General features: G+C 41.2%; 3 protein-coding genes and 2 pseudogenes across 13 annotated transcripts in view; 4 read left to right on the top strand and 1 right to left on the bottom strand.

Annotated features, from left to right (window-relative positions):
• Positions 1–16838, top strand: part of pcdh2a39 (protocadherin 2 alpha 39) — a 219855-nt gene that overhangs the window by 25809 nt on the left and 177208 nt on the right. Inside the window, exon 1 of one of the 7 annotated variants that reach the window (XM_088081110.1) lies at positions 930–3363. The exons of 5 other annotated variants lie outside the window; for them this stretch is intronic. In XM_088081110.1, coding sequence (XP_087937236.1) covers positions 1003–3363 — 2361 coding nt within the window. In that variant the 5' untranslated portion in view covers positions 930–1002. Of the gene's footprint in view, positions 1–929; positions 3364–10622; positions 13129–16838 lie in introns of those variants that run through there. One more of the 7 variants, XM_088081111.1, reaches the window with a different exon arrangement.
• Positions 1–16838, bottom strand: part of LOC121947940 (fibroblast growth factor 18) — a 307943-nt gene that overhangs the window by 151577 nt on the left and 139528 nt on the right. The window lies entirely within an intron of this gene.
• On the top strand, positions 3657–6180 carry LOC121939026 (protocadherin alpha-3-like). Its single transcript, XM_042482177.2, has one exon. The coding sequence runs from the start codon at positions 3769–3771 to the stop codon at positions 6178–6180; it is 2412 nt and encodes an 803-aa protein (XP_042338111.2). The 5' UTR covers positions 3657–3768.
• Positions 6926–9587, top strand: LOC121939027 (protocadherin alpha-7 pseudogene; annotated as a pseudogene).
• LOC148188927 (protocadherin alpha-8-like) lies at positions 13956–16476 on the top strand (annotated as a pseudogene).

Below are 16838 nucleotides of genomic sequence, written 5' to 3'. Positions count from 1 at the left end.
AATAAATTATGCTTCTCTCGTTGTGTGAAAATAGAAAAAGCTAATGCTTTACTTAATTGTGGTCTGTTTTGTGGAAAGAGCTTTGCCGTGAATCATGTATAACTGTAATACAGTTCTAAACAATGCCCTGCTTACACTGATATGTTTTTGGTTGTTTGTATTAGTATTTAACATCATTGAGAAAATTGTATAATAATGAAGGACACAAATATCATGGTTAAGTCAGTGAAAGGTTGCGAGTCTGCTTGGAATCGCTATCCATGGTGCTTGACAACAGTACGAGCAAAGCTTTAACAACAATAGAACATCAATGCTAAGTTATTTTTTTGTTTGTTTGTTTGTTTTTTTACCCTGACACTTCATGTTTTTACCACGCAAAAGTGTTAACCATTGAGATTATTGCTGGGTATAGAATTTCAATCATTGATGGATTTTTTCTGCGTGTGGCGCGGAGAAAGAAAACAGATAGCCTACATAGTTCTAAGCATATTAGAGCCCCGTCTATAGCATGGCGCATTACACCTTATGGTGATGGGGTTTTTTTGTTTGTTTTTTTCTTCTGTGTGTGTGTGTGTGTGTGTGTGTGTGTGTGTGTGTGTGTGTGTGTTGTGTGTGTGTGTGTGTGTGTGTGTGTGTGTGTGTGTGTGTGTGTGTGTGTGTGTGTGTGTGTGTGTGTGTGTGTGTGTGTGTGTGTTTTCACAACCTGCATGTCTACGCTTTTGGTGTGATTTTATCTTTCTGACCAATTAATATCATGTAACATTTTAACAACTTTAACTCATCCTAGTCGTTGCCCTCTTGGTGTCACTGTTATACCAATACGGCCATAAATGACGCAGTTCCTCCCCCAAGCTTTTGTTTGGTACCTCGCAGCAGAGGATGCATTTCATATACGGATGCGTGGTGGATGAGACGGTTTTGCATTTATTCTAAACATGCGATAATAAACGGGTCGGATATAGACACTTGATTCGCAGCTGAAACAGGCTCTCGTATGTGGACATGTGTTGTTGGATAATGATGGGGACTGAAAGACGACGTCGTTCAAGTGACTGCTGTTGGTTTGTTATTCATTTCTCCTTACTGATGATTTTCGGAAAGCAGGCATTGGCTGAATTAAGATACTCTATTCCGGAAGAGATGAAAGACGGTACGGTTGTTGGAAATGTTGCCAAGGATCTTGGTCTGGAAAAGGCCTCTTTGATTGATCGACGATTTCGAGTGGTGTCTGGATCTAAAGATGTTTTTTTCGAGGTAAACCCGGACAACGGTGCTTTACAAATCCGTAAGAAAATCGACAGAGAGGAGCTGTGTCAGGGGAGCGGTGCATGCTTAATTGAACTGAAAATCCTTGTTGAGGACCCATTAGAGGTACACTATGTAGTTGTCGAAATTACTGATGTAAACGACCACTCCCCCAGTTTTCCTGAAAAAGAACAACAATTTCAAATAGCAGAACACGCATCTCCGGGAACGCGATTAGAACTTCACACGGCCCGTGATCCAGATGCGGGAATGAACTCTATTCGTACATACACAATAACGTCAAATGATCACTTTGAAATAGAAAGTAATCAAAGCGACGATGATAAGATACCATATCTAGTGCTGAAGAAGCCCTTGGACAGGGAAAAACAGAATACACATTTGCTATTTGTTACAGCAGTGGATGGAGGTAAACCTCAAAGATCAGGGACACTAAATGTTTCAGTTGTTGTCCTTGACATCAATGATAATCGCCCGTTGTTTAGTCAAGATACTTACCACATAGAAATATATGAAAACGTTCCACTTGGTAGGACTGTTACAAGAGTAAATGCAGTAGATCCGGATGAAGGGAATAATGGAGAAATAGAGTACAGCCTTAGCAAAACACTACCACGTAAAGTTTATGAGATTTTTGATTTGGATAGTATAAGTGGACAAATTAAATTGAAAGGAGTCGTGGATTTTGAGGAATCAGACATTCATAAACTAGATGTTGAGGCATCCGATAAAGGAACACCTCCATTAACAAGCAGGTGTAGAGTCATAATAAAGATAAAAGACGTCAATGATAATCCACCAGAAATAGAAGTCACATCCCTGTCAAATAAAGTGTCTGAAGATTCAAAGCTTGGCACAGTTATTGCACTTATTAGTGTAACGGATAAAGACTCTGGTATTAATGGGAAAGTTATTTCACACATAAGCGAGGAAGTTCCCTTTGAGTTAAAACCTTCTTATAAGGAGAACACATATTCAGTTGTCACGAAGGGATTTTTGGATCGAGAGGAGGTGTCACATTATGTAATAACAATAAAAGCCACCGACTGTGGTGAACCTCCCTTATCTACTTTCAAAACACTAAAAATTCAGATATCAGATGTAAACGATAACGGACCACAATTCTCTCAAAATCCATTGCAGTTTTACCTGTCAGAAAATAACGTTGCCGGAGCGTCGGTATTCTCTGTAAGCGCAACGGACAAAGATGTGAATGAAAATGCAGCGATATCTTATCATATTGCCAGACAGAATGATGTTACATCTTTCCTGAATGTAAATTCTGATAATGGACACATTTCCGCACTAAAAAGTTTCGACTTTGAAACTCTGAAAACTTTCCAGTTCCAAGTTGTCGCCACAGATTCTGGAACTCCGTCACTAAGCAACAACGTCACAGTAAACGTGTTCATTCTGGATCAGAACGACAACGCTCCAGTCATCCTGTATCCAGTCAGCTCCAACGGTTCTGCTGAAGGTGTGGAGGAGATTCCCCGCAATGTCAACGCAGGACACTTGGTGACTAAAGTCAGAGCCTATGACGCTGATATAGGATATAACGGCTGGTTACTCTTTTCACTGCAGGAAGTTACTGACCACAGTCTCTTTGGTTTGGACCGCTATACAGGACAGATCAGAACACTTCGCTCATTCACAGAGACAGACGAGACTGAGCATAAACTGGTCATACTGGTCAAAGACAATGGCAACGTCTCACTCTCAGCCACAGCTACTGTCATTGTCAAACTTGTGGAGCCCAAAGAGGCTTTTGCTGCTGATGTTAAAAGTGCAACTAAAGTTGACGAGGAGGACAATGTTACATTTTATCTGATGATAACTTTGGGCTCAGTTTCTGTACTTTTTATCATCAGTATCATCGTGCTGATTGCAATGCAGTGCTCCAAAACCACAGACTATACTTCTAAATATCTCCAAGAGACTAATTATGATGGGACACTGTGTCACAGCATCCAGTACAGATCTGGAGACAAACGGTACATGTTAGTTGGACCCAGAATGAGTATAGGATCTACTATAGTCCCTGGCAGCCATGCGAATACACTAGTGCTCCCTGACAGAAGGAGGACATCTGGAGAGGTGAGTAAATATTTGTATTTCCTATATAGATTCCTATACTATTGAGGATCTATTTTGTCATCTCTGCCCTGGAGCTGTAAACTGGTTTAAGCTTAACCCACATAAGCAACTATTTTATTCAAAACACCTGATCATATACAATGACATTTAGTGATGATCATTTTGAAGCGATAAAATATATTATCGCATACATTCACAAGGTGGCAGTACTTTATTAGTATAACGCCTTACAGCGTCTCGGCGCATGACGCGCATGAGTCTGCCCCGACTACGTCCAGTCTGGTTAGACAACGTTTCCTGGCGGACTCGGGAGTAATCGCTCGGTGACCGTGTTTGTATTTTGTAAAATACATTCAAAGACGACATACATATATTTTGTGCTATGGTTGACACGCAAATCTAGACATGTGGAGAGTGTTGGACGCGTTTGGATTTGTATTTTTACCACAAAACATGAAACAAAGAGGACAGGAGGCATGGCGACGGGGACTGCATTTACTCGCCGTTTTGGTTTTGCTCATTTTCTTCAGAGCAGCTTCAGCACAACTGAGATACTCTATATCCGAAGAGCTCAAAGAGGGAAGTTTTGTTGGGAATATAGCTAAAGATTTGGGAATTGACCTCAATTTGATGAAGCAGAGGGGATTTCGTATTATGCCCGGCTCGTCTGAGTCTCTTTTCAAGGTAAATGAGAATGATGGAGTCCTTTATGCAAGCCATAAAATTGACCGAGAGGAAGTATGTAAAGAGAGCAGTGTATGTTTGATCAATCTTAAAACTGTTCTCGAAAACCCACTAGAAGTACATTATGTCACAGTAGAGATAACAGATTTAAACGACCATTCCCCCACATTTCCAGAGAAAACAAAGAGGCTGGAGATCTCAGAGTCCGCGTTACCTGGGGCACGATATCAGTTACAAAATGCTCACGATCCTGATGGTGGCACAAACTCCGTCCAACAGTATAAAATCAGCCAGAATGACCATTTTCGTTTAGAAGTTAAAGATCGTGGGAGAGATGGTAAAACTCCAATTTTACAACTACAGAGGCAGCTTGACAGAGAGACCAAACGTAGTCACAAACTGATTCTGACGGCTGTAGATGGCGGAAATCCCCCAAAGACAGGCACAGTTGAAATATACATAGATGTCCTAGATGTTAATGACAATATGCCAGTGTTCATCAAAGACACATATTCCGCCGTGCTACAAGAGAATGCTCCAGTCGGCACAACAGTCATCCAAGTTAATGCTACTGATCTGGATGATGGTCCAAATGGGGAAGTTGTTTATTCATTTGGCAGTGATGTGAAAGATAAAATTCGAAACCTGTTTGATATTGACTCTGTTACTGGGGAGATCACTGTAAAAGGTCGTATAGACTTTGAGGATCAAGACAGTTATGACATTGATATACAGGCCTCTGATAAGGGAAATATTCCATTCCGAACAGATAAAAGTGTGATCATTAAAATTGGAGATACAAACGATAATCCTCCTGAGATCGAAGTGGCATCTTTGTCAAGTGCCGTTTCAGAGGATTCTAGACCAGGAACAACCGTGGCGCTTATCAGCATAACTGATTTAGACTCCGGGATAAATGGGAAAATAATTAGCTATGTCGCCAAAGATAGCCCTTTTACACTAAACCCATCAATACAAGACCACATGTTTGCTGTTGTCACAAAGTCAGAGCTTGATAGGGAAGAACAATCAATATATGATATTACAATAATCGCCAAAGACGCAGGTGAACCAGCCTTAACATCCGAAAAGACTATAAGCGTGATTGTATCAGATACGAATGATAACAGTCCCAAGTTTTTAGTGAGCCCCTATACGTTTTACATCGTCGAAAACAACCCCCCAGGAGCCTCTGTGTTTTCTGTAAGAGCCTCTGACCTTGACGAGGGAGAAAATTCGCTTATCTCGTATCACATTTTTAGGAATGCAAGCTATGAAAATAAGGTGACATCATTTCTCAACATAAACTCTGAAACTGGAGATATTTTGGCGCTGAAAAGTTTCGACTTTGAAACTCTGAAAACTTTCCAGTTCCAAGTTGTCGCCACAGATTCTGGAACTCCGTCACTAAGCAACAACGTCACAGTGAACGTGTTCATTCTGGATCAGAACGACAACGCTCCAGTCATCCTGTATCCAGTCAGCTCCAACGGTTCTGCTGAAGGTGTGGAGGAGATTCCCCGCAATGTCAACGCAGGACACTTGGTGACTAAAGTCAGAGCCTATGACGCTGATATAGGATATAACGGCTGGTTACTCTTTTCACTGCAGGAAGTTACTGACCACAGTCTCTTTGGTTTGGACCGCTATACAGGACAGATCAGAACACTTCGCTCATTCACAGAGACAGACGAGGCTGAGCATAAACTGGTCATACTGGTCAAAGACAATGGCAACGTCTCACTCTCAGCAACAGCTACTGTCATTGTCAAACTTGTGGAGCCCAAAGAGGCTTTTGCTGCTGATGTTAAAAGTGCAACTAAAGTTGACGAGGAGGACAATGTTACATTTTATCTGATGATAACTTTGGGCTCAGTTTCTGTACTTTTTATTATCAGTATCATCGTGCTGATTGCAATGCAGTGCTCCAAATCCACAGACTATACTTCTAAATATCTCCAAGAGACTAATTATGATGGGACACTGTGTCACAGCATCCAGTACAGATCTGGAGACAAACGGTACATGTTAGTTGGACCCAGAATGAGTATAGGATCTACTATAGTCCCTGGCAGCCATGCGAATACACTAGTGCTCCCTGACAGGAGGAGGACATCTGGAGAGGTAAGATAGTAGTTTGACTCTTTCCCCTGTAACTATTTTTTTGCCTTTTTATTATTTTATTTTATTTTATTTATATTTTGTGAAAAACATTCGCTTGGGTTTATACATTTTAATTTAACCACATGCTCTCAGAGCATGCTAGTCTACAACAAATGTGATACGTTTTCTGATTCTATGTTTGCGGAATCGAAATGATTTATGCTCATGGTTATGAAGCAGGTGGGATACATTTCTTTATGATAAACATTCACATAGGTTTAATGGTTAGAGAAAGCTTTGCTGAATGTTTTACAATGGCAATTTTAGCCATATTCATATGGTATACGTTTAAAGAAGTGGTGGTTTGACTGAGTGCAGCCTGTCTCTGTCCGTGGTGCTGAACCAGTCTTCAGCTAGTCCCTCTTTTTTTGGCAAAATGCACTCTCATTTGATGCATGGTGATAATTGGTAATTTAATGTCAAGAAAAGCGTTTGTCTCCATGAACTGTCTCTTAAATGAGTGTGACATCTTTGCATGGTATTTGCTTTATAAGGCTCTACGAGTGGGAATATGACAGGCTGCTTTTCTTCATTGTTAAAACGTTTTCTTTTTCTTGCAAGCCCACTTTTGAAAACACGTTGCTTTGATTTTCCACACAGAACTGCAGTGTGATTCTTGATCACTTGGTGTCAGTGTAATAACAAATAATGCCTTCAGATGTTTTTCGCCATAGCCAATAGACCCATCCCCTCCCTTTTAAAGTCAAAAAACACAACTGACAGAACCGAATACCCGCTGACGGCTTGAATACATAAATTAGCTTTAAATAAATCAAATTATCTGGTGAACAGTGGCTGGATTGTGACAACAAATGTGACAAGGGGATTTAGCATTATTTTGCGAGTATAGCTGTTCGAAAGATTTTTTTTGTAATCTTTCATCTTCACATCATGGAACAAAGAGGACGGCAGACATGGAGAGAGCGGACAGAGTGGGTTGCCTACATTATGTTTTTGGTAACGTTTTGGAGTCGAGCTTCGGGGCAATTGCGATATTCCATCTCCGAGGAAATAAAAGAAGGAACCGCTGTTGGAAATATTGCGAAGGATTTGGGTGTTGATCGGACCACACTGAAAGAGAGGGGGTACCGTATTGTGTACGGAACGACAGAGCCACCTTTTCGAGTAAATCAGGACGATGGGATCTTGTATGTGAACAGAAAAATCGACAGAGAGGAGGTGTGTGAGCGAAGCAAGGTTTGTCTAATCGACTTAAAAGCCGTGTTAGAAAAGCCACTGGAGGTGCACTACGTAGCAGTGGAGATTCTCGATGTTAACGACAACGCTCCAAGGTTCACAGAAAATGAAAAGCTGTTAGAGATTTACGAATCTGCGTTACCAGGAGCAAGATTTCAGCTACAAGCTGCGCATGATGCAGATAGTGGATCATTATCCGTTCAGCAGTATAAGTTGAGTCAGAATGAACATTTTCGCTTAGAGGTGAAAGATCGTGGTGAGGATCGTAAAACTCCAAGTTTAATTCTTCAAAAGCCCCTTGATAGAGAATCTGCCAAGACCCATGTATTACTTCTGACAGCCACTGATGGAGGTAAACCTCCACGATCTGGTAACTTGACAATAATTATTGATGTTTCCGATGTCAATGACAACCCCCCAGTTTTCACCCAGGAGTCATATACCGTGCAATTAAAAGAAAATTCCCCTCTTGGTACAACTGTGATTCAAGTGAATGCAACAGATTTGGATGAAGGCTCAAATGGTGAAGTTGTATATTCATTTGGCAATGACGTGGATTCGAAGGCACGTGCACGTTTTGATTTAAATTCAGTGACCGGAGAAATCACGGTAGCAGGGTCCATAGATTACGAAGAATGTAGCAGATACGAAATTGATATTCAGGCATCCGACAAGGGTGCGGCTACACTAGCTACGGAAAAAAGCGTTATTATACATATTGCTGACATAAATGATAACGAACCAGAGCTTGAAGTGACATCTTTTTCACCTGCGCTGCCGGAAGATTCAAAACCAGGAACCACAGTGGCCTTGATTAGTGTAAAAGATTCAGACTCTGGTCTCAACGGAAAAGTTATGTGTTACATAAGCCAAGATCTTCCTTTTTCGCTCACCCCATCTTTACAGAATGACATGTATTCTTTGGTAACAAAACGCCTTTTGGATCGAGAACAGCAACCCCAATATACTGTAACAATTGTAGGAAGAGACGCAGGTGAACCATCCTTATCATCAGAAAAAACTATAAATATTGCTGTGTCAGATGTGAATGACAACAGCCCAGTGTTTTCACAGAATCCGTATACTTTCTACATAACTGAGAATAACAACCCGGGAGCGTCTGTTTTATCAGTGACAGCCCGTGACGACGACGAGGGTAGTAATGCTCTTATTTCGTATCATATAGCAAGGGACAGAGTTGGAGAACATTTGTTTACATCCTTCCTAAATGTTAACGGTGAAAATGGACAAATTTCCGCGCTAAAAAGTTTCGACTTTGAAACTCTGAAAACTTTCCAGTTCCAAGTTGTCGCCACAGATTCTGGAACTCCGTCACTAAGCAACAACGTCACGGTGAACGTGTTCATTCTGGATCAGAACGACAACGCTCCAGTCATCCTGTATCCAGTCAGCTCCAACGGTTCTGCTGAAGGTGTGGAGGAGATTCCCCGCAATGTCAACGCAGGACACTTGGTGACTAAAGTCAGAGCCTATGACGCTGATATAGGATATAACGGCTGGTTACTCTTTTCACTGCAGGAAGTTACTGACCACAGTCTCTTTGGTTTGGACCGCTATACAGGACAGATCAGAACACTTCGCTCATTCACAGAGACAGACGAGGCTGAGCATAAACTGGTCATACTGGTCAAAGACAATGGCAACGTCTCACTCTCAGCCACAGCTACTGTCATTGTCAAACTTGTGGAGCCCAAAGAGGCTTTTGCTGCTGATGTTAAAAGTGCAACTAAAGTTGACGAGGAGGACAATGTTACTTTTTACCTGATGATATCTTTGGGCTCAGTTTCTGTGCTTTTCATCATCAGTATCATTGTGCTGATTGCAATGCAGTGCTCCAAATCCACAGACTATACTTCTAAATATCTACAAGAGACTAATTATGATGGGACACTGTGTCACAGCATCCAGTACAGATCTGGAGACAAACGGTACATGTTAGTTGGACCCAGAATGAGTATAGGATCTACTATAGTCCCTGGCAGCCATGCGAACACACTAGTGCTCCCTGACAGGAGGAGGACATCTGGTGAGGTAAGAAAGATCAATTCTTTAAGGCTGTTCTGAATGCACGAAGCACACTTAGCTGTGTCCAAAGCATTGTCCAAGACCTACGAGTCAGAGTAGTTGAATATTATTTAATTTTGTATTAGAATTGTACACATAAGTACCAATGACTAGGGGAGTGCCTGTTGCGTTTTCATTTATTCCAATTGATTGATGAATTAATTAATGACTACGTTTTTTGTTTTTTTTTACGTGAGACCTTTGTGATGTTCAACAACTATATGGCTATAAAAGTTAGTGGATTTGACTGTATAAGGTTGAGCCTAAAACGTATTTGCGTGGTTGTTGACGTTATTCGGTAACAGCACTTTATTCTTGTACAAAATCCCGTTGTCGCTGTCCGAAGTGCTGAAGTTGTGAAATTCGGGAAAAAATTTGCAGATATTTTTGTAAGTGGTATGAAACAATGTTTTCTTAGCCCATAATCCCACCAATCGGTTATAATTGTATAGTTTTTAAAAATAAATCAGCAGTCAACTTTCACTGAAATGTCATTGACAATAACATTGATGGCTATATGGGCAGTATGAATCAACGTATTACATGTGCTGAGTTTGAAAACTGCTAAACCTTGAAAGGCACAATTAATGTTTAGCAAGATTTTCCCTCATTTGGTGTGAGACGTTTTTTTCATCAATTAGCGAGAGAAAAAAACTCTAGCCTTGACTGTCCCTCTACATCTTGCTAACAATGTCTTTTAACGGTTACAAACTTTATGGTTCTTTTTACTTTGTACTACAACATATTTGACAGCAGCTTCATTTGTTGTGATGGTGGCGCGTTTGCGATGCGATTTTTAATATTTGAATGGTGCTTGTATCAAATGCATGCAATGCAGTGAGTTAAGTGTTAGAGTGATATCATTCAGTGTCTATCCTTCTTAGTCTACCTGAAATACAAATAGAAAGGCCAAGATTAGACAGTGTGCTGAAGACTTTACACTCTTTCAAAAACTCAGGCTATGGGCTTCCTTTTCTCTGAGCACTTAACGATTGGAATTTGTGTGAGTTACTATTTCAACGCTGGGTGTCAGTGTAGTTCAGTGATTTTGTGGATCTAGCAGCCCTTTACGTCACGAGCTTTATTTCGATTGAGCACTTGCATTTTACTCGAACAGCAGCATACTTACGAACGTATCGTGATTGGCAGCAACGAGTGTGTTTTATTTTTACCAGTTTCTGTTAAAACAGACGTTGGACATCGTTTAGAAACATGAGGCGTTAAGTCTCATTGATATCAGGACGTAGTGAATGGACTGTTCTTCATCACCGTCAAGTCATGGAACAAAGAGGACGCAAAGCGTGGAGGGAGAGACAGTACTGGATTGTCTTCATGGTTGCTTTGGATCTTTTATGGAGCGGAGCTTATGCACAGATCAGATATTCGATAGCTGAGGAGGTTCAAGATGAAACCGTCGTGGGGAATATAGCTAAGGATTTGGGACTAGACAAGAGTGCACTCAAGGACAGGGGATATCGCATTGTAGCAGGCTCAAATGAGCCCCTGTTTCAAGTGAATCAAAATGATGGTATCTTGTATGTGAAAAGAAGGATAGACAGAGAGGAGGTGTGCGACCGGACCAGCCCATGTTTGATCAATCTTAAAACCGTGCTAGAAAACCCGCTGGAGATCCATTATGTGGCAGTGGAAATACTTGATATAAATGATCACTCGCCTGTTTTTCCTGAGAAAGAGAAAAGGCTTGACATCTCTGAGTCGGCCTTACCAGGGGCGAGATTTCAACTACAGGCTGCGCGCGACCCCGACGTAGGTCAGTTCTCCATTCAGCAATACAAACTCAGCCATAACGATTATTTTAGATTAGATGTGAAGGATAGAGGCGAGGACCGAAAGGTACCATTTTTAGTTCTGCAGAAACAGTTGGATAGAGAAACAGCCGGGAAACATAAGCTGCGTCTAACAGCCGCTGATGGAGGAAAACCGGCCAAGTCTGGCATTACAGAGATAATTGTGGATGTGCTAGATGTTAATGATAACTCCCCAGTGTTTACTAAAGAGTTTTATTCTGCCACTCTTAAAGAAAACGTTCCGGTTGGCACTGTAGTGATTCAGGTAAATGCAACAGATTCTGACCAGGGTGCAAATGGTGAAATAATATATTCATTTGGTAAGGAAGTCGATTCAAAATTAATGGATGTGTTTAGCATCGACGCAAACACTGGTGAAATTAAAGTAACCGGTAAGATAGATTTCGAGGAAAGTAAAACTTATGAAATTGACATTCAGGCGTCTGATAGGGGGCAAGTTCCTCTAACAACTGATAAAAGTGTCACGATAACTGTCATTGATGTTAATGATAACGCACCTGAGATAGACGTGACATCATTTTCTAGCTCTATCAAGGAGGACTCAAAGACAGGAACTACAGTAGCCCTGATTAGTGTTAGTGATTTAGACTCCGGCATAAATGGCAAAGTCATTTGCGCAATCAAAAAAGAAGTGCCGTTTACTTTATCTCCATCACTGCAAGAAAACATGTACGCTGTGGTAACCAGTTCACAGTTGGACAGGGAAATAATTTCCCAATATGATATCACAATTGTTGCAAAAGACACAGGTGACCCGGCGTTTTCAACGGAAAAGACCATCAGCGTCATAGTTTCAGATGTAAATGACAACATTCCAGAGTTTTTATTAAGCCCCTATGTTTTTTATATCACCGAAAATAACAACCCCGGAGCTTCTGTATTTTCGGTAAAAGCCTCTGATCGTGATGAAATGGATAATGCTCTAATTTCATATCATATTTTCAGGGAAGCAAGCGGAGATAACAAATTGACTTCATTTTTAAATATTAACTCTGAAACCGGAGATATTTTGGCGCTGAAAAGTTTCGACTTTGAAACTCTGAAAACTTTCCAGTTCCAAGTTGTCGCCACAGATTCTGGAACTCCGTTACTAAGCAACAACGTCACAGTGAACGTGTTCATTCTGGATCAGAACGACAACGCTCCAGTCATCCTGTATCCAGTCAGCTCCAACGGTTCTGCTGAAGGTGTGGAGGAGATTCCCCGCAATGTCAACGCAGGACACTTGGTGACTAAAGTCAGAGCCTATGACGCTGATATAGGATATAACGGCTGGTTACTCTTTTCACTGCAGGAAGTTACTGACCACAGTCTCTTTGGTTTGGACCGCTATACAGGACAGATCAGAACACTTCGCTCATTCACAGAGACAGACGAGGCTGAGCATAAACTGGTCATACTGGTCAAAGACAATGGCAACGTCTCACTCTCAGCAACAGCTACTGTCATTGTCAAACTTGTGGAGCCCAAAGAAGCTTTTGCTGCTGATGTTAAAAGTGCAACCAAAGTTGACGAGGAGGACAATGTTACATTTTACCTGATGATAACTTTGGGCTCAGTTTCTGTACTTTTCATTATCAGTATCATTGTGCTGATTGCAATGCAGTGCTCCAAATCCACAGACTATACTTCAAAATATCTACAAGAGACGAATTATGATGGGACACTGTGTCACAGCATCCAGTACAGATCTGGAGACAAACGGTACATGTTAGTTGGACCCAGAATGAGTATAGGATCTACTATAGTCCCTGGCAGCCATGCGAATACACTAGTGCTCCCTGACAGGCGGAGGGCATCTGGAGAGGTAAGGAAAATATAAATACAGACTTTGTGGTTACTAACCATGGCACTCATTAGGGGTTTTATGTTGATTTGCTATCTTGTTAAATAGTACCCTCTGACAACTCTCCTCCATTCCCACATTGCTTTAAAATGTAAGACTGCAGACGAGCAAATGATAGCGGAATTAAGTGTGATTGGTGTGTGTGTGTGTGTGTGTGTGTGTGTGTGTGTGTGTGTGTGTGTGTGTGTGTGTGTGTGTGTGTGTGTGTGTGTATGGGAGCGCTTCGTCTGCCATAGGATCGCAAGCGCAGTACGACCGTGTGAAAAACCTAAAGTCGACTCAGTTGAAAATGTGCCACAGTGCCTTAATCAAAAAGGTGTGCAGAACTGCAAAACGAAAATTATGATACATGTTTTGTGGTGCTTGCTGTGAAGGGATGTTTTGATTGAGAGTAAATATTGTTTAGAAATATTTTCAAACTGAAAATAGAAATCGCAAAATTACGGAGGTTACTTTCACTGTCCATGGTGCTGATTTTCTGCGGGTGATTTCTAAGAGGGTCAAAAGTGACAATGCTTTAGGGAATAGTTCAGGTGGCTTTGCCATCACTCTTGGGATGCGTGTAGTATATAGATGTACAGAGGAGAGATGTGTCGGAAATTGGCTGTTGGAGTGCTTGCGGACAAACGTTTGCAAGTTAGGTATGGTCCTTGAAATTCTCTGATTTTCTTGCAATGAAAGGAGAGATCGCATGGTGTCAGTGCACTAAAGCATAAGTGCTTCACTAAAGCTCATCCAGCCAGCTGTGTTTTTGAAACGCCCATCGCTGGTAGTTCTATCCCCGCTGTAGCAGCGTCGTTTGTAAGATGACGGGTGCGGTTGTAAATTTATATCTGAAATAAATCAAGAGGAAGAGAATGATTGTACATGCTACTGCGCACGATGTTTTTTCTCTGATGCAGTTATTCTTCCCGTGAAAGGATTATTACAATTTTCGCTGAGGATCATGGAACAAAGAAAATGCGAGGCACGGAGGATGACACGGTGGTGGGTCTGTTTAGCGATTGTTGTGCTTTTGTGGAGCGCGGCCTCGGCGCAGATAAGATATTCCATCTCTGAGGAAGTCAACGAAGGAACAGCGGTTGGGAATGTTGCAAAAGATCTGGGATTAGATAAAAGTACACTGAAAGAAAGGAAATATCGGATTGTTTCAAGCATTGCGGATCCGCTTTTTTATGTGAATCAGAATGATGGCATCTTGTATGTGAGCCGAAAATAGACAGGGAGGAAGTATGCGAACGAAGCAGCACATGTTTGCTTAATCTGAAAACCGTTCTGGAGAACCCGCTGGAGGTGCACTATATTGGAGTTGAGGTTTTGGATGTAAATGATCATTCCCCCAGCTTTCCAGAGACAGAGATAACGTTGGAAATTTCAGAATCTGTGTTGAGTGGAACACGCTTACAGCTACAAGCTGCAAGAGATCCAGACAGTGGTCATTTTTCCGTGCAACAGTATAAACTTAGCCCAAACGACCATTTCCGTTTGGAAGTTAAGGATAAGGGAGAAGATGGTAAAATACCCATTTTAATTGTGCAAAAGTCGTTGGATAGGGAGGCAGCGGGAAGCCATTCATTAGTGCTGACTGCATTGGATGGAGGGAAACCTCCAAAATCTGGTGAAATGACTATTGTAGTAAATGTTCTAGATGTTAATGATAACATACCTGTTTTCTCTCAAGATGTTTATTCTGTGATGCTGGCTGAAAATGCTCCAGTAGGCACAACAGTCATACAAGTGAATGCAACTGATTTGGATGAGGGACCAAACGGAGATGTAGTTTACTCTTTTAGTGATAGTGTAAATCGTAGGTTATTTAAACTGTTTGAAATAAACCCATCAACGGGTGAGATAATTGTGAAAGGTCCAATAGACTACGAGCTTAAGGATAAATACGAAATTGAAATACAGGCATCAGATAAAGGTCTCGCTCCACTAACAACTGAAAAAAGTGTAGTCATTAAGATAGTTGACGTAAATGATAATGCTCCTGAAATTGAAGTGACATCATTTTCAAGATCAATTCCTGAAGACTCCAGACCTGGAACTACAGTTGCCCTAATCAGTGTAAATGACTTGGACTCTGGTCTCAATGGAAAAGTTATTTGCTTTCTGGATGATGATGTTCCTTTTACTTTATCACCCTCTTTACAAGACAAAATGTATTCATTAGTGACTAAAATGCCCCTGGACAAAGAGATACAGTCACAATATGCCCTAACAATAATTGCAAAGGATTCTGGCCAACCGTCATTATCATCTGAAAACACAATACATGTAGTTGTATCTGATGTGAATGACAACAGTCCAGAGTTTTCACTGAGTCCCTACACTTTCTATGTCACAGAGGGTAACGATCCAGGACTCTCTGTGTTTTCTGTTAAAGCTTTTGATCGTGACGAAAACAACAATGCAGTTATTTCCTATCACATTATCCGAGATGGAAAGGATGATAATAAAGTGACCTCGTTTCTCAACATAAACTCTGAAACTGGAGATATTTTGGCACTGAAAAGTTTTGACTTTGAAACTCTGAAAACTTTCCAGTTCCAAGTTGTCGCCACAGATTCTGGAACTCCGTCACTAAGCAACAACGTCACAGTGAACGTGTTCATTCTGGATCAGAACGACAACGCTCCAGTCATCCTGTATCCAGTCAGCTCCAACGGTTCTGCTGAAGGTGTGGAGGAGATTCCCCGCAATGTCAACGCAGGACACTTGGTGACTAAAGTCAGAGCCTATGACGCTGATATAGGATATAACGGCTGGTTACTCTTTTCACTGCAGGAAGTTACTGACCACAGTCTCTTTGGTTTGGACCGCTATACAGGACAGATCAGAACACTTCGCTCATTCACAGAGACAGACGAGGCTGAGCATAAACTGGTCATACTGGTCAAAGACAATGGCAACGTCTCACTCTCAGCAACAGCTACTGTCATTGTCAAACTTGTGGAGCCCAAAGAGGCTTTTGCTGCTGATGTTAAAAGTGCAACTAAAGTTGACGAGGAGGACAATGTTACATTTTACCTGATGATAACTTTGGGCTCAGTTTCTGTACTTTTTATCATCAGTATCATCGTGCTGATTGCAATGCAGTGCTCCAAATCCACAGACTATACTTCTAAATATCTACAAGAGACTAATTATGATGGGACACTGTGTCACAGCATCCAGTACAGATCTGGAGACAAACGGTACATGTTAGTTGGACCCAGAATGAGTATAGGATCTACTATAGTCCCTGGCAGCCATGCAAACACACTAGTGCTCCCTGACAGGAGGAGGGCATCTGGAGAGGTAAGATAGTAGTTTGACTCTTTCCCCTGTAACTATTTTTTGCCTTTTTATGATTTTATTTTATTTTATTTATATTTTGTGAAAAACATTCGCTTGGGTTTATACATTTTAATTTAACCACATGCTCTCAGAGCATGCTAGTCTACAACAAATGTGATACGTTTTCTGATTCTATGTTTGCGGAATCGAAATGATTTATGCTCATGGTTATGAAGCAGGTGGGATACATTTCTTTATGATAAACATTCACATAGCTTTAATGGTTAGAGAAAGCTTTGCTGAATGTTTTACAATGGCAATTTTAGCCATATTCATATGGTATACGTTTAAAGAAGTGGTGGTGTGACTGAGTGCAGCCTGTCTCTGTCCGT

This window comes from Plectropomus leopardus, chromosome 8 (genome assembly GCF_026936395.1).
Source record: "Plectropomus leopardus strain MGB_pleo_1.0 chromosome 8, ASM2693639v1, whole genome shotgun sequence".
Taxonomy (NCBI): domain Eukaryota; kingdom Metazoa; phylum Chordata; class Actinopteri; order Perciformes; family Serranidae; genus Plectropomus; species Plectropomus leopardus.
This window is presented reverse-complemented; position numbering and strand designations above follow the sequence as displayed.